Source organism: Sylvia atricapilla, chromosome 3 (genome assembly GCF_009819655.1).
Source record: "Sylvia atricapilla isolate bSylAtr1 chromosome 3, bSylAtr1.pri, whole genome shotgun sequence".
Classification (NCBI taxonomy): Eukaryota; Metazoa; Chordata; class Aves; order Passeriformes; family Sylviidae; genus Sylvia; species Sylvia atricapilla.
This window is the reverse complement of record NC_089142.1, coordinates 49,265,326-49,291,529: the sequence shown is the minus strand read 5'-3', so window position 1 is coordinate 49,291,529 and position 26,204 is coordinate 49,265,326. Positions and strand designations below refer to the sequence as shown.

General features: G+C 38.3%; 2 protein-coding genes across 4 annotated transcripts in view; one reads left to right on the top strand and one right to left on the bottom strand.

The window, feature by feature from the left end:
- Positions 1 to 26,204, top strand: part of CEP85L (centrosomal protein 85 like) — a 103,040-nt gene that overhangs the window by 51,034 nt on the left and 25,802 nt on the right. The gene's annotated exons all lie outside the window — the stretch shown is intronic.
- Positions 4,038 to 10,785, bottom strand: PLN (phospholamban). Of its 3 annotated transcripts, none has more exons than XM_066315308.1 (3): positions 10,571 to 10,785; positions 7,040 to 7,074; positions 4,038 to 4,504 (listed from the first exon to the last, which is right to left on the bottom strand). In XM_066315308.1, the coding sequence occupies exon 3, from the start codon at positions 4,381 to 4,383 to the stop codon at positions 4,225 to 4,227; it is 159 nt and encodes a 52-aa protein (XP_066171405.1). In that variant the 5' UTR covers positions 4,384 to 4,504; positions 7,040 to 7,074; positions 10,571 to 10,785; the 3' UTR covers positions 4,038 to 4,224. The 3 variants fall into 3 exon arrangements, with proteins under 3 accessions (XP_066171405.1, XP_066171406.1, XP_066171407.1); XM_066315309.1 differs by lacking the exon at positions 10,571 to 10,785 and adding an exon at positions 8,171 to 8,186; XM_066315310.1 differs by lacking the exon at positions 10,571 to 10,785 and adding an exon at positions 7,823 to 7,858.

Sequence of the window (26,204 nt, the reverse complement as noted above, 5' to 3'; positions counted from 1 at the left end):
GGTTCTTACTGAGGTGAGCATCAGTTTTTAAAGGAATCCCTGTAAATAAGTTCTGGGGTTTTTTGTTGTTTCCCCCCATCCCCTGCACTTTTTATCATGGAGGTCCAAGCTAAAAGGATTACATTTGTTGTTAAATAAGACATCTCTGCATCTTGCAGGATTTCACAAAAAAATTCCAATTGTATTCTGCTAGGCAGTATTTTTTAATAGCCATACTAATACAGCTATCTGGTTTGTAATCTATAGTGTAATCTATATGCTTCCAAATATAAATGGGAACACTCTCTAAATGAATGTGTTCAATTACTCTGCTCTAATTTTGGCAGAGAGTATATAGATAAGTATGTTTCAGCATACATTAAAAAATACGTAATTTTTTTATGATTACTGTTCTATGTGTATCCCAGAATGGATAAGGTTGGAGGGGACTACCATCTTCCTGCTCAAGCAGGGTCATCCTAGAGCACATGGCACAGGATTGAATCCAGGTGGTGTCTGAATATCTCCCATGAGGGAGATTTCTACAGCCTCTCTGGGCAGCCAGTTCCAGCACACAGTCACCTGCACAGTAAAGTTCTTCCTCACATTCACATGGAACTTCCTGTGCATCAGTTTCTGCCCATTGCCTCTTGTCCTGTTGCTTGGCACCACCCAGCAGAGCCTGGCTCCATCCGTCTTGCCACCCCCTTTCAGATACTGATGGACATTAATGAGGTCCCCTCTCTCAGTCACTTCTTAAGGCTGAACAGGCCCAGCTCCCTAAGACTTTACTTTTAACAGAAATACTCCAGTGCCTTAATGATTCTTTGTCATCCTCTGCTGGACCTGCTACAGGAGCTCCGTGTCTTGTACTGAGGAGCACAGAACTGGACACAGCACTACAGCCTCACCAGGGTGGAGTAAAGGGGCAGGATCATTTTTCTTGACCTGCTGGGAATGCTCTTCCTAATGCATGCCAGGATACCACTGGCCTAGCTGTACCATTGGTGTGGTTGTAGCAAAACTTACATAAAAATTCTTTGTGCATGGGGGTGACAAACATTTTGTGCATGTTGTGTGAATAGTTTTGTTTAAGGCTGTTTCGCTCTTGTCTGTCCACTGAGTGGTTCAGTTCTGTCAGAAAAGGAAGTTGTTGCTAAATTGACGTAGAACGGTTATTAAAGAAATGCAAGTATCTGCTGCCTTCTAAAACAGCCTATGCACAGAGCAAAAATTCAAGTTTTGGTCAGAGCAAAATTTCAAGTGTTAAACTGGTAATGTTTTCTCATAGAGAATAATATCAATTACTCAGTTACTCAATCAGTTATGTCATTTTTGCTGAGGAGCTGGCTGAGGGAACACATCTTTAAAACCAGCATGTTTTGGTTCCTGATTCAACTCCTTCCCAGTATAAAGTTGTCATGGAAGTTGGTAATTTTTTTGGAGAAAGGGTAATACCAGCTAGTTGCCTGTTTAGCTGTCTTTATTCACTATTGTAGGTGTGTAAGATGACCTTAGGAAAAAAAGTTTGGCTTGGGTGGACTGGAGCAGAGAACTGCAGACTTAAACCGAGCTACGTGCTGTACATGTTTGCAATTTTTATTATGGCTCATAAAAGTGGTGAACTTTTTGATTACACTTGCAGAAAATTCATTGGGAATAGTTACAGGCCCTAGCTACTTGGGTGGGAATCAGGTACATGTAAGTCAACTGGACATCACAGAATAGTCAAGATTACTCATGAAAACCAGAACAGAATAAATAGAGATTTAGAGAATTAGAGAGTTGTGTGATGACTAGCTTCTTTTCACATAGCTTTAATAAGTAAGTAATAGAATGGATGCTTCTTTCTGAACAGGATTGGATATATTTTATGCATTAATGTTTTTCAAGCAGCCCTTTTATTAAATAAAAATGCTGTAGATATTATTTTTAAAGCTTATTTAAGTCTACAAAGAAGATTGAATTATGTACAGAAGGGGTTTTAAAAAAATTCTGGGTTCAGTGGACAATTGATATAGATATAGAGAGGTGATACAGAGAGGATAGTAACAGGTATTCTGGTCAACAGAAGCCTAAGACACAAATGAACCATGCTGTATATGCAATGTTATCTGCATTGCTGTGAAATAGCAGTAGGGCTTCCAGTTTATTGATATCTTGGTTTTATTCTTGTTTGGTTATTGTTTTAAAATAAGTTATGGGTTTTCAGGTACATAAGTGGAAGTTGGAGGGTTTGTTTTTATTGGGCTACATTGTTTAGCAGTGCTTTACTCTGACTCCTTTATATTATTGGCTTGTGAAACCTATAACCCAAACATGTCCTCACAATGTGCTGATGCTTTAGTCTTAACAACTTTTCTTCAACAAGTGTTCAGAAGTGTAAAACTGTTTGTTATCTATTTCCAGTTGAAGTCTGTTGAAACACATCCAAAGCAAACTAAAGCTAGAAACTATCCATCACAAAAATACAGATTTGAAAAGGGAAGAAAAGTAAGAGGGATTGAAAGGGGAAATATGCTTGCTAAAATCTCATGCATTTGTGAGAATGGTCAGAATGCATGAAATGGAAATTGAGATTTACACTGACAGTTCAAATCAGTAATGCTCATATACTAACTTGCAAGTGTGGAGGTGTGTTGCCAGTCTCACCAGTGCTTGCCCTAATCCTCATACAAGTAGCTATCTTAATTTCCTCTAGTGGATAACCTTGTTTCAGAGTCTAGTCTCAACATACCTGCTCACCAGACAGGAAATTCACCACCAGATTTGCTTGCTATCCATTGAATACAGAGTTTTTTCAAAGATTTTTTCCTGCTCAGCTGTTCATTGTCAACTTCTTCTCATGAAATATTAAGTCTTAAAGGCAGAATACAGGATAAACTTGTTTTGATTTTCTGTACTAATCCGTAAGAATGTTTACATAGAATGGAATAGAAGAATATATCTTTAAAAATGGATGTCTCTCTGACTTCTGTCTTTTGATTCTTGAGCTTTATTTAAATCTGAGAAGTGTATCAAATTTCTAGGAATTTTGCTTAATACCAGCAACATGTAATAGGGTCAGTAGGGCTGGAAGTCTTCTACTCGGTCTTGTTACTCATGAATTCTGGAGTAGAAATGTCATGGTTTACATGTTGAAGAGACATTTCTGCACTACTTTCCCCTCCTGTGCATGATTGTTTACAATAAACTTTTTTACGTCATTTATTTTTGGAAAGTATTTGCATGTTCTCTAGGAGGAATTTGCAGCTGAAGATGGGGATGTTACTTTTATTTGTATGGATGCACTTCAGTCACAACAGTAATGGTGGCCTAGACTTTTCTCTTTGCCACATCAGGTGTATGCCACCACATGTGACATTGACAAGTTCCAAGTTCTTTGTAGTTTTAAACTAAGGAAATTATCACATTAATTAGAACAGACTTTAATTAAGCTGTGTAAAGGCAAGTACTAAGAACTCTGAGAATCCAAGTTGTGCCAGTTGCTGTGTCAGTCAAATGACTATGGAAAACATTTTTGTTTTATGTCAGTTATGGTAGTGTCAATTTTTTTCTGCAAAACATAATGAAAAGTCTTTCCAGATGTCGCATATATAAGATTCCTTAAATAGGAAGAAAAACATGTGAATTAGTTCTTCCTTTCTAATTCAAAAGAGATTTTAGGTTCATTCTCATATTCCTTTGAAAAACACTGAAGCAATTTGAATGCCCTCAGTTGAAAATGCAGAGATGCAGCACCTTGAACTAAGCAGAGCACATTTTCCCAGAGTGTGTTGAGGGCTGTGTACTTGTAAGCTCTTCTTTGGGCAGGCATGGTCTGAATTTGGAACCCTTCCAAGGGCTTAAAGATTTTCAGAGAAACCTAAAAACACGCCCCCAAAAAGTGATGGTGGTGTTTATCTGACTAAAACATTGAATTTACCTGCTGCTGGCTGTTACTGATCAGAGCAGATAATCTGATTTACTGATGCTTTACCCCACGTAGTAAAGACATCTCTTGACTGAGACTGACAAATTGTCATGCACAACTTTGTAACTACAGGTTTTAAACACTGTTCTGCACAGAAAATGGTTTTTAATACATGTAGCAGGCAGTGAGATAACAGAGCACTGGTTGGCACACCCTCTAGTCCGAGTGCTAGCCTCTGTCACATGAGGATCCTTGCACTGGGAGTTGCATGCGTAGGTCTCTTCCCCCTGAGGTGACTTTCCTAGAGGACAGGGCAGAGAAGTGCTGGAACTTCAGAGAAGCATCACAATGATACAGATCAGCAAGAGGCAAATTAAAATCAGGCAGAAATTCACAAAGAGCTCTTGGAGCCTTTGGCGTGCTTGTGGGTTGACCTCAATAGTTGAGGCTCTCCTCAGAGCGGAGCGGGTCATGTGTTGGACCTTCTCCATGGCAACAAGAAAGCAGAGGGCACAAATCAGAGGTTTTAGGAGTGCAGGAAAGAAGAGCAGTGGTCAGGAGCAGTGCAAAGTGCCTAATATCTTCTCTTTGCTTTGGACAGCCTTTGAGGAGCTGGAAAGCAGGAAAGCAGAGAGTTAGAAGTGCAGAAGTGTTTTTATGAGTGCAAATGGAGATTGTTTTAACGTTCTAAAAAGTCTGAAATAAACAGTTTAAAACAGGGCTTTAAAACTTTGGAGGTTTAACTTCACGTTTGTGCTGTATTATGCATCTCCTCCTGAAGGCTACTGAGCACCTTCTTCTTAGCAGTGTTGAGTAACTATACTATGGAAATTGTGGATATCTGGATTTTGCCCAGGTTATTGCTTAGATCCTTCCTAAGCTCTCTATTTTACACTCTCTGAAAGGGCTGTGGCTGATTGCCTTTCCACACACACCCCTCTGCTTTATTTGTTCAAGCACATGTGAAGGCTTGATGATAAGAGTAGGGTCACAGACCTTTCGGCAGGAGATCTGGATAGTCCTTCTGGCTGGTACTGACCGGGCAGATAATCTGATTTACCAGTACTTTTTTCTGGATGGGAAGAAAAGAAATCTTGCTGAAGTATTTCCAGTCCAAGAAAAAGTTCTTTAAGGTGAGCAGTTAAAACCTAATGCATCACTGCTGTAGGGAATTTTAGTAGCACAGTTCTCAACAGATGAGACAGAGTAAGGACTAAATCTTTTTTTTTTTTTTTTTGCGTGTAGGACAATGTATTACAAGCATGGGTGCAAAACGCAGAGTACTGCTGTGAGGAACAAAACAAAGTATTTACACAACTTTGTCTTTTAAGTGAGCATTACATTTAAAGTGTATTTTCCTCCATTTTAGTGGCAGGTGGAAGGACAGGATATCAGTTTCTTTAAAACTCAAAATAAGTAGTTGCAACTTTAAAACCCTTCTGTAGAAACCTTCCGTGGCAAGAAGCTGGCTTTGATATATGCTTGTTTAGCTCATGGTGAGTTTGATTCTGAATGTAGGTGCTGTCACAATGTGAAAACTTGGTTTTTAAAATAATGGTGATATATGCATTTGTCAAACTTTGTTCCTAAAGCCGCACTTACCCCTAAACATTTTATGAATTTATATTGTGTTCTTATATTTCACAGAAGGCCTTTCCTTATTACCACTTCATTATTTTTTTCTTGGAAATAAGAAAATATATATGCCACATAAAGGAAAACAGTTTCTTAGATGTCTGCTGCCCAAATTACATGATGATCCTGACTGAATCAGAGATATTTTGTTGCCCGTGAATTTGTCTTTATATCTGGCTAAAATGGAAAAACCTTATGAGGAAACAAAAGTTTCAGGCTCTTCCTTTTTTAATCTCTCCATGTTGGGCTGTAGAATTAAATGGTACTGTATGAACAGAATGCATGTGTTTTCAGTGACAGGGTTGGTATTTAAGAGAGACTTTCAAAAGCAATCAGATTGTACATGGTTATCTTCATACCTTTAGAGGATTCCATATGATGACATCTCCTTCTCAAATTGAACTTCAGATTTTTGTTATAATTTTTTGAGCTGTAGTTGATCTTAACTTTATTGCAAAAAACCCCAAACATATACCAGAATATACTTGTGGAGTGACTACAATTTTTCATCTTTGTTTGACTTTTTGCTGTACCTGTTTTCATCTATTTAAGCAGTTAAAATGCTTGCCAAGTACATTCTCCTTAGCTCTTTGCTGGTCACAGTCTGTCCCAAGTGCAGTAAAAGCAAGACACGCACAGAGATTGGGAAGTCTCTTGGCTGAATGCACATTTATTCTCCCAGCCCAGTACAGGCTGAAGTGCATTAGACTGTTTATCTTCTTGCAGACAAGTCCCAGTAGATGAACCACAAATGGATTTACATGGATAGAGAAGAGTTTGTGTAGCCAGCTTCTGTGACAGACACTGCCCAGAGAACAGCATTTCCTGTGTGTGACTTCATCACAGCATTTTATGTCATTTTTTCAGTGTCAGGTGTGTGCAACTCTTGGTCTTTGGGCTGTGTGTGACCTGCTGCTGCAACATTTATCTTTCCTGATGAGTTTTCTTTTTTTGGGGGGGACCCACAGAAGGATTGGAACAGCGTCAGTGTGTACCTATGTACATGCAGAATATATGTAAATTCCATTTCACGTGCATTGTATTAGGTGTAACTGCACTTGTGCTGGCACCTACACTGCTGTGTTGCTGCCTGTGTTTCACTTGCATGACTCAAGGGGCAAGGCCCTGGGGCTCTGAAGTCCTTCCATAAAAAGCAATATTATCTCATTGGGCATCACAGATGCAAGACCAAAATAGATATTTGGTCATATATGACCAGAAGGAGATACAAAAGGATCTTAAAAAATCAAAGGTAGCATAAGTCAGAATCTCTGCATCTCATACAGCTAGAAGACATTGTAGGGAAGGGATGAGGAGAGGATAGAATAGATTGAGTTTCTTGATTTAATAGTCTATGTGGTTTTGGAAGTTTTTGATACATCTATGTGTTGTTTAACCTCCTACTCCTGTCTGTGGGATAAGTTTTCTTGTAAGCAAAGGATGCCAATTCTGTGTCTGTATTTCAACAAGTTTGTCTTAACAAGTGCTCAAGTTCAACTAATAAACACATACCTTGCTTGTCAATCCTCCATGGTGCTGTCACCCACCTAAAGTGTGCAGAAAGAGAAACACATTCAGTAACCCAGCTGCATATGGGTGGCTATCAAGGTCAAAATGAACAGCTTGGAAAACAATTACACAGAAGCAAAGACTGATCATTGTCACAAATAGCAGCTGCTCTCTGCTGTTCAGTCCCCGTGTTTTAGGCCAATATAAAGAAGAATTGTGCATGCACACACCACTGCTTGAAACAAAAGTGCAGCAGAAGGGCAAATTGTATTTGGTGTTTTTTAGAAGTCACAAAGTGTGACTCGTGTGGCAAGACTGAGCATCACATATGAGGAACAGTTGGCTGCATTGCTGTGCAGTTTTGTTTTATCAATGCTGTTAATGGACATGCAAGGCTTGTCTAAGGCACAGAGATTCACAGAGTGAATCTGCAGGAGGTCTGGTGGCTGACCCTGGATGTTGCTATGTAGGGAATCCCCTATACCCCATACTTTGGAATGAGTCACTGATCACAATTATTGCTTCCCACTTCACTGACATGTGACTGTTTCCCTGATTTGTATTAGGTTATTTTTATCTTTGTTCCTGGGTGCCCTTCACAATGAGAGGGGGTATGTGACCGAAGCGAAAACACTGGGCCATGCTCATTCCTGGTGCAACTGCATTGACTCCCTTAAAGTCACACGGGACAAATCTGGCTCCGTTGGAAATGCCACAGCCTGTTTCCTGTCATAGCTTCACTAAATGCAGCAGTGATATCAGTGGAACAGAAGAGGTTTGACTTACTTGAATTCTTGCAGTTCTGCATGACCAAGTGAAGCCCTGAGGGGCTGTTAGTGTTACGTTACATAAGTCTATTGCATAGATTTTTACAATGACCTGTCCCAAAACCCCAGTAATTCACTTCTATCTGTTGAAAAAAGAAGTCTTACTAACCGTAAACACAGTGATGGAAAAAGTACTATAAAGTTACGTTGATTGAAGATTTAGGCTCTGATTTGTGTCATATAATGCAATTTTTCAATTATATGGAAGAAACATTTCCTTGGGATAGGGAAAAAAGCAACAATTCAGCTCATAGTTTGAGAAGTGCTGGTAACAGGAAAACAAGACTCATTTTATCTTTCTCTTTACTCTTTGTCTGTGATTGAGAATGATATAATATGATTGAGAAGGATATAGTAGATGAATTCAGGTTCTGAGAAGTTACTTGATGCCAGGAAGGTCCAGTTAAGCCTTTTTTGGATCTCAAGAAAGCAAAATCAGTCTTCAGTTCTATTGTTTTGTAGTTTTGTCTGTAGGAACAAAACTTTACTTCCCTGTGGGATTTTTTAATTTCTCTAGCTGGGATACTTTCTTATTTCTAAATTAAATTATTCTTAAAGCAAACAAAAAGTTGCTGCTGTAGTTCTGTACATTCTGTACAGTTCTGTATCCCGTACATTTTTGTTTGCTGATGGTCTGAAAAAGCAGTGAAAACAACCTTCACGCTACCAGTGACAAACTGATTTCAGTGAGTTTCCTGTTGAAAAATGGAGGCAATATATTCCTAACTTCCTCAGAGGATAAGAAATAAATGCAGCTTTTAGAAATAAAAATGTGAGTAATAGATTAATCTGAATATCTCTTAAATAACAATTGCATTGTCATCTTGACAAATGAGTAGTTAAAAAAAACACAAACAAAAAACAAAAAAACACACAACGAAAATTGCCTGCTGTAAATTAAGTGCCTAATTTCACATTGGTTTGTAACACTTATCACCTGCCCTGTAGCACATGCCTCTGTCATGACTGTGGGTTGTTTCTCAGGGTTTGGATGTCTGTGGCATGGGATGTTAAAAGTGTGAAATTTTTAAATTTAACAGCTGAGCCACTCTCTCATCCACATTAAATTACTGAACTCTAACAGGATAAAATTGAGATGATGGGGCAGCTAACCTGCTGTAGCTGTGGGGTGCATTCTTCCAGTGAAGAGCTGCCTACAGCAGTTAAATGTCTGTGTGTATGTTCAGTCTATGTGTGTATGCATAAAATCTGTATTTTTAAAGGTCTGCATATTTGTAGTAGAAGGGAAAGATTCTCTGGGTGGTAGAATAAACCTGAACTTCTCTCTTGACTTGAAAATGCATTTTATGTATAACTTCAGCCTTCAAAAAAAAAAAAAATTTGTCTCGGAATCTTCTTGCTCTTTGTAGGCACTGGGGGGTCTGAAGAGCAGCTTCTGCCTACTGCAGACAGCTTCTAGAGAACTCTGTAACAGATTGTTTGCCTTAGGAGTAACAGCATGTCCAGACATTTCTCTCACTTGAATATTCAAAACTGCCACCAGGCTGCTGAGCAAGAAAACCTGGATGTATCTTTGCCTGATGCCTACCAGTCAGTAATAGGAAAAGGAATTAGGTGTATCTGTTCACTAAGAGGGAAAACACACCTCACAGAATTAAAAGCCTGTATTAGGTTTGTCTCTGTTATAAGCAGAACCATATGTAGACATAAGTAGTAAGGTGTGAGCTGATGGAAGGGGAGAACATGATTGTAAGGAGCATAAGTACCTTAGAGACATACATACTCATGAATCATTTCTTTTTAAAATATTTGTATATATAAATATTTAATGTTCTCTATGTGACATGTTTCTCTGAGGTGCACCTTTTTTTCAGTGATTTTAAAGCTGGGATTGTATTTCATTGTACAACATGTCTGTGCTTCCCTTAGAAATAAATGGATTATTTTCTGCATTTGAAATTCAGTTCATGATGTTACAAATTCTAGCTAAATTATTTTTCTGTTATTAGAAGCAATCTAAGACAACTGTGTTAGTTACAATGAACAACAAGAGAAAATAAACTTTTAATGGATGTCAGAGCAAAAACACTGCATGGATTCTGAAGCTTGAACTGCACTTAGAGTAACATGATATAATTTTAGTTCTAGTACTGCTATAGATCACTTAAATTTTTAAATTAAGGGTAATTTTTCATCATACAGTGAAAAAAAAAGGTTTGCTCTCTCAATGTGTTAGATCAGAAAAACGTTTTACAGAGTTAGTGGTGAAAGGGTTTCTTTACTCTTGCTGGTCTGTGAATAGACAGCTTTGGGAAAAAGAATGCCTCTACGAAACTTCAAGAGAATTATTCTCTTTGTAGATTTGGGATTAAAAACCTGAACCAAACAAACAAAAGAAGAAACACGCGAAAGGTATTAAATTTAAAAGGAAAATAAAGGTGTGAGAAACCTGATGAAACCTTCTCACCTTCTTGTGCAGTGCCACCTGTATAAATCATCTACCCAAGGACCGCAGGTGTTCCATTAACATATAGGAAATTATGTTGCCTTTTCTGTTGCTGAAAGACACCTCACACAGCAACACAGCAGTATATCTTTGACTCAGAGCTATAATGCCTATTTTTTTTTTTTTTATAAACAGTTAAAACCAGCTGTTAATTTGAGTAGAGGAATTTTTTGTTCAAAAGTAGCTGCAGCGTGCCTTCCTGCAAGAATTAAAAGATTACACAGAAGAGAGGTTCCTTACCCCTGGTGTGACTTAGTGAAGCAGAGAGGAGCTTGCTCGGGGCTCTGGGACGTGCCTGTAGATCTCTGGCAACTTGTCCGAGTCTGTGACCAAGTTGTGGAAACAATTGAAGTAGGCTGAGGGGAAAAAATAACAAAAGTTTCAGAGGCAGGACTCGCAGTGTCACTCAGCAGCTCACAAGTTGATTGGTCCTATTTGCCTTCTGACACAGGCCGTGGCTCCTCTAAACTTGTTCCCAGCAATATTAAGCATGGGCAGCACCTTTCCTTTTGTGAAAAGAGCTATGTGCCAGAGGGAGACACCTGCTCAATCACAGGATGAGGGAATCTGGGAAGCTGCATGCTTCAGTGGGGTAGCAAAGGGAGCTGCTCCCTGACACCCTGCCTTTTTTTAAACAGGAATTTAAATGGGAGCTTACTCAGGGAGCTGCTTTGGATGTGTTACTTTTGCTACAGCAATGTTTCTTCTTCCTAAAAAAACATGAATAGTGAGGGCCGACACATTTCTTGTGGGTGTTTGACTTGGAATGAGTTTCTTTTGTCCAAGGTATTTTTTAAATTACACTTTCAATATATATAGTTTTGGTAATTCTGTTACATAGCTGGTATTCAGTTTATAGTGTGTGATGAATGCTTCCCAATATCATCTTTCTTCTCCCTGTGCTTAAACTGAAATAACTTTTCTGTATTTCAAGTCTCTTTCAGTTTTCAATGAGTGGGTTAGAGGATTGTTTTTCCCAAATCTGGCATATGTAAATTCATCTCTGAAATTTTTCATTCCTATATATTTTGAAGTATTCATCTTTAAAATACACTTCCACATTTTTTCTTCCCCTCCCACTTTCTTCGGCTGGAAACTATTTAAGTGACTTTTTTGGGAACCCTTTCTCTTTATTTGAATAGGAGTAGCTGCTTGATGCTATTTTACAGGTTATCTTACGTATACTTTCCTGTGTTGAGAAGTGGCAACACAGTGCATATACAGAGTAGGTTTTGTGCATTGGGGAAGTGAAGGATTTACTGGATGCAAAAGGATTAAGCTATCAAGTGAGAGCATCCAGCATCAGGCTTTCTATGTGGATGCAACTGACAGTGTGTGCCTTTTCCTGATTTGGAAATTGCAGGCAAAAATACAGAAGCTCAGTCTGACTCTGAACACTTACAGATTCAGTTTTGACAATAATTGTTTAGTATAGATGAGTGCTTGGCTTTAAGCAGGAGCCCAGACGGTGGGGAGTGGGGTGGGGGGGTGGTGGTGTTTACTTTAGTTTGGGTTTTTTGTTCCCTAGAAGCCCTGCTGCGGTACATCATTCAAACCAGAGACAGAAGGGCTTCAGGGGTGGTGTACAATCCTGTTTCAAATTGAGCTCTGTTTTTACTTTTGTAAATATGGTTTAGCTCTTCTGCAGATTTGTCGTATCACAGTTGAAGTTGGCAACTTGGTTTAACTATAATAAATCTGCCTGCCTTCAGTTATCCTTTAGTATCAAACCCAGGAAGTCTGGGGTCACATATTTCACTTGAAAGTTAATTGAATATCTTCACAGTGAGGAGTGATGGTTCTTTACTGGTGCAAAGTGTTTCATAATTTACTTATAATGGTATTATTAACATTATAAATCTTTCACAGTCAAGCAAACTGTATTTGGCTTTTTTATGGGGGGAAACTTCATATTTTTATTGTATGCTGTCATCCAAGAAAAGTGAAGTTTATGAAACTTGTACTATTGAAATTCACCCTCTATATTTTGTTATGAAGTCCAACACCCAGCGCTGCAACAGCCGCAATGCCAATCCTCCCTTTTACCAAATCGATGTAAAATTGTCATGTTATTTAGTTACACTACTCCAAATTCTTGGCTCTTTTTGTTGATAAATTGGAGCTTTTTAGAAACAAGATACCTTAAGAGAGTTGGGAGGTTTTTGTGAGCTGCTGACACAGTCATAGCTTGGTCTCTATTTTAAAGAGTGTTACTTAAATGTACAAATTAAGGGACTGAAAAAATACTAGGATTTCATCAGAAACATAAATCATGTCTTCTCTAAATGTCAACTCCAATAAGAATTTTAAGTGGAAATGTATTTGCCAAATAACAATAACATGTACAAGTTCAGACCACATGAGTATTGTAGATCTTGTATTGATGTTGTTTCTCTAAAAACAAGCTTGTTTAGGAACACTCTCTTGAGAACATTTTTCTAGTTCAGGCTAGTTGTCATTTCCTCATGTAACTCATGGAGGTTTTGGTGGGGTTCTGAGGCAGATGCCAAAGTACAGCTTATGGGACATGTCAAGTCTGACAAGTACAGACACGATATATGAGCACATCATTGTACTGTTTTCATTCACTGCTGGGTGAACAGGTCCAGACTCCCATGGATATCAGAAAGGAAAACTTTAAAAAAGGAATCTGTATTGGAGGTTTTGGTCTGCTGCATTTTGTTCTGAGAACAAAAATGTGCAGCTGTTGCATGCTTGACCTTAAATGGAGATGATCTGGGCGTTCTCCAGGGGATCAGGAATCTACTACTAGATTCATGTTCCTACTAGAACATGTTTCTTCTCAGAAATTATTTAGAGATCCGGTTGATGTTTGGGATAATGTCTAAAAAGAGATGTGTTGTACTTCAGCGTAACAGCTCCTTGATTTAAATAACAATCATAAGATTTCTATTCACACTGGTAATAATTTCCTGGATTATTTTTGGCTTTTACTGTGCTAGTTTTCAAAATTCCAGCTATAGACACTAGGCCACCTGTATAATCTGTAAAGAGTTTGAGGTGTCACTATCTGGTCTGCTGATAATCATGACTGTATAGAAATGGACTGTGACCCAAGCCCAATTATTTTAATAAACAGGTGAAGAAATTCAGCAGTAAGTCTGAGTCCTCCAGTTAGCGAGTTGTTTCATGATGCTGATGCAGTTTTCTCTCACACTGTGAAAGTGCCCCTCGGTGATCTCACATGGCAGAAGTTCTTGTGTTGGCATGTTTGGTTTAACAGTAATGAAATACACACAGAAGGGAGAAGTGAATGCTCCCACAAATGTGCATTAATTTGCGTGTATGTGGGACAGATTAGCAGAGTTTGGTATTGAAGCTGAACTCTAAGATGAGATCTTCTCTTTATGTAACCAGTAGTTTTCTGGCCTGATTCTGCAATGTGTGATTGCTTGTAGCCATCCAGGTATTAGCAGATGTGGCTTACAGGATCCTTCTTACTGTTCTCTAATAGAAAGGGCCCAGCTAATGTATCCTTCAGTTAAATTTGTGCTGCAAGCCTAATACATCCCAAAGGGAAATGTGAGTTTTTCCTTCCTTTAAAAGTACAGAAAAATCAGTATTTTCAGTGCTGGTTCCAGAATCACACCAGATAAGGTGACAGCATAATCAATTGAGAGATAATAACTTTTTAAATGCATTTGAGGTTTTTTACTTGAATTTGATAGACTCATGACCCAATTGCTTATATCTTTTACTGATGCCTCCTTTAATGATTATCTGACTTCAGTGAATCTCACTTACATCTGTAATCTCAATATCTTCTGGATTTATGTGGAGGAAGTTGCCTTTCTGAGGCTGCAGATTCCTCCTTTTGTATAGTGAGACTTATGGTCTTCGTCACTGTTATAGGAAACAGCTCTGCTGAGAAATCTAGGCTTTGCATCATGTTTTTCTCCTCTGAGACAAGACATATTTGCTTTTCCTGACCATTGGACAGACATTAAATTAGTTTGATCTCCACATTTTTTTCCTCTTTACAAACAAGATGAAATTACTTTTTGAGGCAGCAGCTTGTAAAGCACACTATTGCAAAGTGATTAGGAAAAGAGTACAAAATAAATTAATAGAAAAATTGGTTTGAAATATTTCTCATTTTGGGAATGGTGAATGCTCTGATAGTACTAGTCATCTGATTTGTTACTGACCAAAGACATTTTTTGAAAGGTCATCTTGAATGTTTTCATTTCAGTTGCTGTTACTGGCATGAACCTTAAACCATTAAATTTGCAGGGGCAGAAGTGGGTCACGCCTGTTTATTGTCTTTGTTGCTTTGACCCAGTGTTAGAAGAGAAGGGAAACAAGAAGTTTTGCCTGGCTCATGCTCTGAAAATCGGCTATGTCCTTCCTCTTCCCAAACCCCGTTAGGAAGCACTTATTTCACGTGGAGACAATGCAATGAACACAGGCTTGACCCATGCAGGTGGTTTATTTTGTGATAAAATATTGACAACACAAAAAGCTGTGTGCTTGTAAATACCTGGTGGCTTTCACAGCAATGAAGTTTTACCTTTTTACTAGTTTAATGAAGGTCATCAAATAATTTACTAGAAGCAGTTATCTTCAGTGATGCCAAGTGTCTTCAAAATAGCAACATGAGACAGGATAGGAAATTCAATGATCTTCATTACACTGAAGGTTCTTTATTTCTATGAAATGCCTGGGAACACTGTGTTTTAGTGCTTACTAGTGTTCTCAATTGGTTAAGCTGAACAATGTGCTTTAGGTGGTGTGCCGAGATCCTTCTACCTAAGAAACTGTGTTGAGTGTCTTTCAGATAAACTGTTCTGGGAAGCACAGAGATTAGGTGTGTTATTTGACATGTTGTGAGTGATAGATGAACAGCGGGACAAAGGCACATGAAGGAGAGATACCACGTTTCACTTGCCAAGTGGTGGTGCTGGATTATCTCCACTTGAAAGCGTAACTGCAGAATTGAGGAGAAATGATTGGGCTTTAGGTTTTGCTGCCACTTATCTTCAGCTGAAAGTTGTTTCAACAGAAATACACAAATATTGCCCAAATGATGGATGTTTTGGCATAATTTAGGAGCTGAAAGATTGTCTTGTGCGTATTATTGCAATGATCACCCTCAGGTAATGTCAAGGGGCAGCAGGTAGACCAGTGGGCTCAACATCTTGCCTCATGGGGATCTTCATTCAGATCGACATGCAGTTGGCATAAATCAGGGTTTTAAAGTTTTCAGGCTAATTTTCCTGTGGCCCTGTTTAGAGAAGTGGGAGCAAGATACACCTTTCTTTCTCTTGTTTGGTGTTACAGAATGGTGTGTGTCTTGTCTTCACTTCTTCTGTCCATTGCTCTGAAGTTTGGGGTTTTTTTTCCCTCTTCCCTCTATTGAATGACTATAAATAAGACTAATTCCCATGGTGAGTGTCAGCTATCTGTTGCTTTGTATCTTTGTTTCATGCAATTCATAGCTAAAACACTGAGGGCTTTTTTTACTTCATCAGAAATCACTGAAGTTTATTTAAGTAGCAGAATATCTTTTCCTTTTTTGGAAATGGAGTGCTGATTCAGAATTACTTTCGCAGGAAAAAAAAACATTCAACAAAAAAGCACCCCAGAAAACTAGGATCCTGAAATTCATTACCTGAGAATTTGAGATACAGAATTCCATATTTTTTTTTATTTTTTTGCAGAATGTGCCAAATAAAAACATGGCTTAACTCCATGGTTCAGACCAGCTCTGACTAGCAAGAAAAGATTTCCTGGCATTGCAGATTTTTTTCTGACTATGTACTCTGTTCCAGGCAGGTGCTTTCTCATGGAAGTTGTGTTGTCGGTCTCTGGAGCATGGAAGCTCTGTCAAGTGTAATCTCACAGACTGTTTTGTCTATAGCTTCCTAACCACTGAGGTGATGTGGAAAGCTTTTTTCCTTCTTTTATGAGTCGATTCTTATGGAAGAAACTATTTGCTTTCCTCTTTTTTTGGCCTTTCTTGAATCTGAATTGGCTCTATTGTTTCAAAATACAGTCTTCTGTATCAATTGGTTATGGGAGTACTTGATAGAACTTTATTATTGACATCTCTGTGGATAAAAAAGTGAAAATAAAGGTAGTTTGTTCTGAAGCGTGAATTTTCCCAACTTCTAAAGGAGCCTCCCTCAATTCAATTATGTTTCTTTAAGCAGAAATAGTCTCAGTTGTGTCTGTTAAAACTAATGTTTTGCCTACAAAATGGTTGCCACACTAGAGAATCTGCTGTTTTGGTGCTGTTTGAAGAGACAAGTGGTCTTTGTTCTTGTCTCAGTTACCTCTCTGTAGAATGAGAATAAGTCTAGTTTCTTTTTAAGAAATTTCAAGACCTACAAGTGACAAGTACCAATGGCTGGTGATGAAAGTGATATTTATTTTTTTAGTGTGAACTTCTACCCTTTCTGCCTATATAAAGAAGGTGCTAGGGCTCCCCCGAGTTTATCTTGTAAGGAAGGAAAACACCTTCACACACTGACACGGATGTTTGGATGCACCCTTACATCATACTGCTGCTTTTGCTAGAGACAAGTGTGTTTCAAGTACCCCTCATAAACTCAAGTGGAAAAGGTTCAATCTGGATTGAAGCCAAACAGTTCAAATATCCGTCACTTACTGCACACACAAATTATGTGACTACCTTCCGTGGTTGTGTGGTTGCTGCTTTCACACACAGTCCAGTGTTGAATTAACAACATTTCTTCTGTTTATCAGTGATGCAGAAGTTTCAGGCTAGGATTTTCAAATGTCTGACTTTTGAGATTCCAGGATCTGATTTGCCCAGAGGTGCAGAGCCTTTGTAAATGCGTCTGAAATTCAGAGAGTCATGCAAGTACATGGTGTCTCCTTGTGAGTTAAAAAAAGAAAAAGAATTCCTTTTTTTTTATTTTTCAAAATTCTGAGGCAAGTGACTGAAATGTCTATGTGATGATATATATGTGATGCTATACAGGGATGGTGGTAGAATCCCTGCTTGAAACAATTTAATCTTCACAGTAGGTCCATGTGCTGTTCTGCTTGCTTTACTGGCTGAAGCAGCTCGTTCCTCCTGGGAAGAGTTCCTGGAGTTGGAACAGAAAACATGATTGTCTCTAATTTTCCCATCTCTGGAAGTTTTTCAAGGTAGTCACCAGTGAATGTAAATGATGGCCACAGATCTTATTAACTCTGCACAAGACTGTTTTAGTAAAAAACTCAGTTTAGTCTGCCAATCCCCACTAAGGCGGCTTTACTAAATCCTACACTTGCCACTGTTTTTAGAGTATCCTTGTCTTTTTTCCTTGTTTTTTAAAATCTATGTTCATGGTAATAAAAGCTGGAGAAGAATAAAGGTATGTATGAGGGGATGTCTTTGTTACTGCTAACAATTCTGGTTTATCAGCCTAAAAGGAAGTGGAAAAGAGTGTATTATCTAATCATTCCTTCCCCATCAGCTATAAGATGCACAGAAGTTGAATCTGCAAAACTTGAAGCACATGTTCCAGTAATTTCATTGTATTCTTTCTGCAAACGCTCACAGAGACCAGTTCTGGATTATTGTTTTTAAATAAAATGTACTTTCTTGAGTTTGTGGGAATACTTGGATTTGTTCTAATATATATATTCTGAATGTTTCTGATTTATTTTTGTGGGATTTTTTTTGTTTCTTTGAAACTTCAGTTAATTATGTGGAGTGTTACACACATGGCTCATGTTTCTTGTAAATTCATGAAAAGCTGAAGCAAATGGAATGCAAGAAAGGAGAGGCTCAGTTTTCTGGTTTAGGGGCCAACACCCTTCAATGAATTTCGACAACTTCCATTTGAAAAATCAGAACCCTTAATACAGAAATTGCAGAGCATCACTTTTCCCCAGTTGGATGCTCCTGCTTCACGTTGAATTCATAGTGGCTTCCCTCTCTTTTGGTATGTTTGCATGTTTCATTAAGAGAATTTGGTGCTCTATGCATAAAGGGTTTTTCTAAATTTTCTTCTCCAATTACTGCGTAAGTATGGGTTGTTGTTTTTTTCCTCTAATATTCACCCAAGTTGTGCTCTCTTTTTGTTACCCTCTTGTTACAGAAGAGCTGTTAGTTTCTGTGCAAGATTGATGGCCGGCTCGGTTCATCTTTGCAAAGTTTGTGCAAAACTGGCAAAGGCTGGCAAAAAGTAGATGCTTTTTTGTTTGCTTTCTAGGTCACTTTTTGCATCCACTTCAGCCATGAGCAGGCACAGTAAGTAATCAATGAGCAACGCAACTGACATTCAGTAAACTGGTGTTTGTAGGCATTAGCTAAGTGCATTTAACTTAAAGGTTTTTATAAATGATCAGAACTTGGTTGAGGATGTCTGAGATATTTTACACGTTCTTCTATTTATTATTGGTTTTTACCAACTGTTCCTTTTTTCTATGTTACTTCTGTCTTACTTATACAGTTCATAACTTTTTCTAGTGAATAACATGTCCTGTATTTATGCAGCACATATAACCATGATATTTTTGAATAACTGTAGTGACTTTGCTTTCCAGGACAGAACAAGAAACAAAAAGAAATGATGAATTTAACAGTGAAACTTTTACAAAAAGCTTTTATTAAAAAAAGAAAAAGTTATTCTTGTGGAAGCTCCCTTTCATCTCCAGATGTTTAAATTTTTTTATAGTGAAGAACATTGGAATTTCAATGCAGTGAGAAGATAAAATGAACACTTAATAAAACAAGTGCTTCTATACTTAGGAGAGACCCAGTTGTTATCAGTGGAAAATTCCAGGCACTGTTGCTTTTAACGTCATATTAAGTGGCACCTAGAAGTGTTTTGTGTTCATAACATTTGCCAGAATATAAATGGAAAGGATTTATGACAAAAATAATATTGGTGTTGCATGGAGTATGAAGGAATGTTATAACAACACAAGAAAGCAAGTGAAGTGTGGTTGTTCAGGGGAAGATAAGCAGAGGAGGGTGTATCATGATCCCATGTGCAGCTCTGGGAGTGCTGGAACTCCTTCAGGAACGTAGTAGCTTAGGGGACAGAGATGAGAGAGTCAGGAAAGTCTGGGAGGACTGCTGAGTGGCTGCAGCCTCTTCTAGGAGACTGCCCTTGTCTCTGCCCTAAAACGGGCATCCCTAGGGATCTTGCAAACTTTTCAGAGTTTATCTATTGACTTCTTCGTCGTTGGAGGCTTTTGCACAGTACCATCAAGAATGCTAGGAAGAGCAAAACCTTGCCAATTAGGCAGTGACCAGAATTCCAGTTCCCTTCTCCTACAAATTCCCTGCTATATTTCTGCTTTATTCAGGATCCCCTGCTGAATCCAGATTCTTAACACATAAGGATCTTACACATGCAGTCTCTGACTGTAGGCAGGGACTGTGCTACTGGTCCTGTGTGTGCTGTCATAATTCATGGAGTCAACACAGGCAGGACTATTTTGAAAAATAATAAAGTGCAGGAGGCTTTAGGTTTTATTCTGCTATGCCATCTTCATGTGCAAGTTCCTTGTCTTGAACTTATTTCTTACGTAAACACTAGGTGTCAGCCAGTAACTTTAATAATGTCATAGCAAGTGCATAATAGGGTTTTTTCAGAAGCTAAGAAAATACTCAAATCTATGCACTGATACTTTGGAAGGGTTTGGCAGTGCCTGGAGTTGAGATAATTCAGCTTGTGGTCATGTTCATACTAATCCAGCACAAAGCTGTACCATTGCAAAATGTGTTGTCTTGTGCACTGCTTTCCCACTTAAGAGTGTTTGCCAGCACGAGATCTCACATGGCCTTGTGCAATGAATCTGAGAAGAGTCTGACCAAGATTCAAATAACCTTCATGTGTGTGGGATGGAGGGAAGAGTGTAGGACTGGGACTGTCAGGAGGGAGCTGAAAGGTATGAATGTTTGAAGTGGTGAGAAGAGGCAGGAGAACAGACACCCCCCCCCCCCCCTTTGATAGCAGCGTATGTTTATGCCACATTTAAGTGACCACGCGGTTGCTATCAAAGCCCTGTAACTATGCCATCAGTAAAAAAAAAAAAAAAATCCCTTCTTGTTTCTTACTTAATTTTTTTTCCTCCTTGGTGAATAGCTACCTGACCTTAGCCTTTGTTTTCTCCCATCTCTGGTCGTATCCCAGCAACCATGTACTTGTTATCCTTTGCTCTTAATTCATTTGTAAGCTGTTGTGCAAAGGGACCATGTCTTCTTCCCTTGTTGTGATTATCAGACCTGACCTTGATGAAGTTCAGAAACCTCAGCTGCAGTATAAACAGTGTTGGGGAAGAAGTAAATATACAAATAGCAGTAACTTGCAGGACTGTCAGATTCCTCCAAGGGTTATGAGAGTAAAATCTGTGAGGTCTGAATTTAGTGTGTTGCCCTGTGTGCAATGGGGATTTCATTTGTGAAGGAAGTTTGAACAAATGTGCTAGTAAAAGTGTAATTACTAGAGGGAGTGCTGCCTTTAGGAGGCAAATGAATGCTATTATTGTTTCCACTTTCTCACATTTTGTGATGATAGTGGTGGTGTCTGTAAATAGCATTAGCATTTTAATATTTTATTTGAAAAGCTTTAAAAATCATACAACAGATGTAACATCCATGCAGTTCAGCTCTGGCTATATATCTTTGTGGTGGTCCCTTTTAAAATGAATTTTGATTCTTGAATTTCTGTCAATGAGGTTGGTGCCTAACTGTGATTATTCTGCTCTTGGCATAGTGTAGTCAGTGTGTTACTCACTTAGTCGTATGAATGCATTATTTAACCCTGAGTCAAAGGAAGTCCTGACATGTCATCAAGTAAGAACTGGCTTGCCCTTTAATTTTGAAACTTCATCCAGCGCAGATTCTAAAATCTTAAAATTTGGATCTTCTCTCAGTTGTTTGTGATACGATTTTGCTAGTTTTCTCCATCTCTTTAGTTGGTTTTATGGGTTGTATTTTGTTGTTGTTTGCTGGTTTTTGTTTGTTTGTTTTCTGATACTCTTATCCCAGGTTGCCATATCTCAGTTTTCATTCCTTCAACCTTAGTTTACATGGACTCTCAATCTAAGAAACAAGGTATTTACTGTCTGATTTTCATGTCTGTTCAGCCTTTGTGACATTTAGCTATTTATCATAAATCACTCTTTCTAAGCTTTTTAGCCATGAAAGTTTCTCTTTGGACATGTTTTACTGCTCCAGTGACTTTCTGGTTTCTCACATTGTACTACCAGACATATTTTTGCAACTGGGTTTATACCAGAGCTGTTTAAAGTCACTGCTTTATCCTTTTCCTCACCCCCCTTTTTCTGTAACCTGACATCCCATATACAGGCAATCCTGACTTGCATTAAGCTGATTTTCAGGCAGGTTAAATTGTTGACTCCCGTCAAGTGTATTTTCCCTGTTACTTGTGGTCTCTCTCATATTAACTACTTTGCAGGCTGCATGTCTGTGTAAAGTATATATTTGGGGTTTTTTTCCAAGCCTTACTGATTTTAATTTTGCTGTTGGCAGTGCCAACCTCTCTACAGTACACCTGTGTTTCTGAGTACCTCACAATTTGATAATGTTTCAATTTTGATTTTTATGATATTTTCCACATTAAAGAATTTCCCCAAAGAACATCAGATATACCATGGCTGGAATAAAAGTGCAAGGACATTGTTAGATGTTTTTTCCCCTGTGACTGCTGGAAATTTGTGAAAGCATAGGCAAAATGTGATACAGCCTAGGTGTTGCTGCCAGGAATTGTAGTGATTATATCCTGCTGAGCAGAAACACTATCTTCCCTAAAAGGCAAAGATGGAGCTGAGTTGAGCAGTAGGTAGGTAGTGGTGAGATACAGATACCATAAATTAGGAATTCTTGTCTGTAGTCTTTTTCTACCCAGCTCAGAATCTGTTAAGTTGTGGCGGATTCAGCTTTGTGGCTGTGTTTTTAGTGCATTTCTGCAAGGCACAGCTTTTCAGTTAGGGCCTTAAAATGAAGGCTTTATTCCATGGTTGAAGCCTTCTATAGCTTTTCCTGCGTGACAGCCACCATCCCTGTTGTGTTTTGCCTGCAAAAGGATGAACCATCTTTTGAGATTGTCTAAATTATGGGAGCTGTTCTGAGCTGAAAAGCTCAGCCTGATGTTAGGAAGAAATCTGTGCAGGGAGGAAAGGATGGGTAAATAATTTTTCCTTATCCAAGGTGGGGAGCAGTTACAGAGCTCCTCTGTGACTGTTGCTCTGCCTGCGCAGATTTAAACCTTTTCTTGTCACAGATGATTCATAAGGCAGGAGGCATCTCTGTGACAAGAGTGCATTCGGGCTTGCTACTACCACATCCACCTCTTCTTTCTCCCACATTACTCATCAAGTGATATCCCTGAGGCACAGCCTGAGGGGTCACCCATATTTGTTTCCTCAACTGTTGGTCGAAAAAGGAATCTTTAGCTCCTACTAACATTGTATTGATTCTTTACCTTGGGTTAGTTGTGGATGAAAGAAATTCTCTTTCTGTTGAGCAATGCCTGTAAGATGCAGCAAGAGAATGATCCCTATGGACAGGAGTTTATGATAGTGTGGGGCAGTGTAAGCAGTTGTCCAGAAGGGATCACTCACCTGGCATAATTGTTGCTGCTCTGCTAGTTGTTAGTTATGGACTGTGAAAATTTACAGTTGCAGTATGGACAGCACTAAATTATTTAAGCTGCAGCTTTCATGAAAAAAACCTTTCAAATCCATTGGGGGTTTGGGGGTTTTTGGGTTGTTCTGGTGGGGTTTTGGGGGGTTTGGGGGTTTTTGGGGGGGTGTGTGTCTTTTTGTTTTTTGGTTGTTTGGTTTTGGGGGTTTTTTTGAGATTAAGTATTATATTGCCATTTTTAGACTTCACCTTTACTTCGTGATGTTGTAAATGACATCATTTTACATGATACAGCATGTAACACATGAAATGCTGGGCTACTCTGTGTGCTGAGACGTTGATCTGCTTTTGGCAGAAACTATGGGCATGCTTGAGAAGATAATTTTAATTAGCACAATTAAAAACCCACCATATTTGACCTAAGTTATCTAAATGTTGTTACACTCTGTCCGCAGAAAAATCGTTTTTCACTGATAATAAGCATGAAACTATCAGCCAGCAGTCTGTTCCAGCAGTAAGTATTTGCATCTAGGCTAGTATAGTAAAGATTTCTTTTTTCCCCCAGCAGCTGACTTTGCCTCAGCAGTGACTTGCAGGTTTGCCAAACCTTTGTCACAAAACAAGCTAGTGAGAACCTTTGGATGTCCCTGTGCAAAGGATACTGTTCTAACTGAACACGTGTTGTCAGGACAAGGCTGATACTCTCAGAAGAGCTGCCAGGTGACAAAAATAGTTGTATTTTGTAGGGTAGATAGAAAAGAATGCTGTGTCTTTCCAGATGGTGTTTTGTAGTTGTGGATGATTCAAGTTAAGGGCTTGAAGTTGTGGATGGCTTTCTAAATATGACTCTGGAAGTGTATCTGGTCTCACTATTTGGTTTGATATCCTTAGGAGACAAGATACTCACACGTAAGCGGACTGCCTGTGTGTTACCACACAATTCAAAGCAGCTAGAAAGCTGTTTGTAGTAGTCAACACCATGTGCTCATAAATGAGTGAAGTGTCTTGTTATTTTGGGAAGTGCTAAGAAGTATTTTTAGAATATTCTTTTTTTTTTTTTTTAATTGGATGAAACATTATATCAGAATCAAACATTTTTGTTGCTGTGTTCATTTGTTCAGAGTGAGCAACTGAAGCTCACAATTATAATTCAAAGTAATATTTTATTTGTTGTTACCTATGTATATACAGCACGTATATGCTCCATAGGATTGGGTATATTCCAAAGTTAAATCATCTCAGTGAGTCATCTATGGAGGGCTTTTGTTTTAGATTTAATAAAAATCCCATACTAACACACTATTGTTGGCATATAATTCAGAAAATATTACTCTGTTCTTAACATGGTAAAACTCATTGCATTGCTTTTCAGTAGCTACAATATTCAATTGACTTGTGTAATTAGTTACTGTACCAAATTTGAAGGGTTTTTTTCTAGCTTCAGTGCAGATTATTGTTTGCAGAGGTGCTAGACTGAAATAAGGGATTTGTATTGAATAGTTTTCCTAGAGAGACCACCAGTGACTTCCAAAATGTCTTCACTTAACATAGGTTCATATTTAAATTGTTGTCTTTAATCTCTTCAGTGTTGTAGTTCAGTCTTAAAGATGAAATTCATCATGCTCAATAAATTGATTTGGCTTTAAAAAGCCATATATTTCCTATTTATCATGTCAAATGCTTGTGAGCTTTCTCTGGAGCAGAGAAAGAAATTCTGGCTCTGGAAAGTAGAGATCTAATCCCAGTTGCCATAAGGACTGTTTCTTTCTTCTTTTTTGACTAGCGTAATGGTGTTGAGGTGGATGTAGGAAAGCATTCATCAGCACTATATTGGGAAAAGCAACAGAAAAAAAATTCGTAGCACGAAGTCGAATGATAGTTCCTGATGTTGTCACTTTGTGCCGCGTGACATGGAATGGGTCACTAAGAGAGACTCTCACTGGAGTAGGTTTGTAGTGGTGCCTCTCTATTCAGCCAGTAACGTATAACTAATACAAAACAGTATGTGACAATCCCAAGGTATTCTGTAAGCACCAAAGATGGCTTTGGAGTGATGTGGTCTGGATGGAGCAACTCGGGCAAAATAAACTTTAGATTCCTTAAGCTGTAAAGACTCTACATATATGTTACTTACAGGAAGAGTCATGACTAGGTTTCTTTCCTGAATTTTATTAGATCACTGCCAAAACAAAACAAAAAAAATTATGTCATCAGTATAGATTTTGGTTTTAATTGGCATGCAATATTTAATGTGTACAAATGTTGATGGTTTTTGGTTTTTTTTGTTTCTTTAATCATTTGTAACTGATCTTACTATTGAAGCTATCCAGTTTGTTAAGCAAAAGAAATATTCCCTGAAGCAGATAAATTGGACCTGGGGGAATGGTGGGGTCAGGTGGGGTTGTGACAGTCTTGAAAGATTTTTTGAAGTGGTAAGTCTTATCATCTTACCTGGTTTTGGTTATAAATTAAAAGAGAATAAACGCACAAAAACGCATCAGTGGGCAAGCTAGGGATTGAACTGAACTAGACTGATTGGGAAGAAATACTTTTTAAAGTTACAGAAGGGATTACAGTTGCAAGGAGCTGGCTCCTGACTTTAGTACCTCATGGTATTGGGGTTTAAGCAATGAATTCTTTCCATTCAGTGTTATAATTCACAGTAAAACTTTGACCAGAAGCATGGAGTGCTTGGCAGTTGTTTGACTTTCTTCAACTGTTGATCATATGTCTTGGGTTTAATACAGCTTGTTGTAATTTTAGATGAAATTTAAAACATTGTGGAGCTATAAAAGAAAAAATAGCCTGAAGTCTATTTTTTTAATAGCCATGTTTTAACTTTTTTCCTTCTGCTCTTTTTCAAAAACATAAAAAGACAGCCTTGTCCAGGATGCCTCTCAGATTATAAAAAGAATAATCTATTTAGTGATTAAAAAAACTGGTGAAAGATTAAATGATACTTCATGGCAGCTGATGCTGGGATCCCTCAGTTGGATCTCAGAAGCTCTAGTTTAAACCTTCCCTTACATGAATTCCTGATGCAAATATTTGTAATAAATTTGTAGTAAATGCTTCTTTGATTGAATGTCCCCGTTTTTTTCACTCTTCTTCTAAATCATGATGTCATTGGTTTACACTCAGTTCAGTTGTTGCCGTCAGTTTGTTGTGAGACATGAACCCTAGATTTCATGGAAATTAATAGAAAGCCTGGAACCTGTTACTTGTGAAAATTTTATTCTCTTACAATTTAGGCAGAATTATATTCCCGTATTCTGTATT

Excerpts from the sequence above, each read along its gene's own strand:
- PLN (XM_066315308.1), bottom strand. The coding sequence starts at position 4,383 with ATGGAGAAGGTCCAACACATGACCCGCTCCGCTCTGAGGAGAGCCTCA.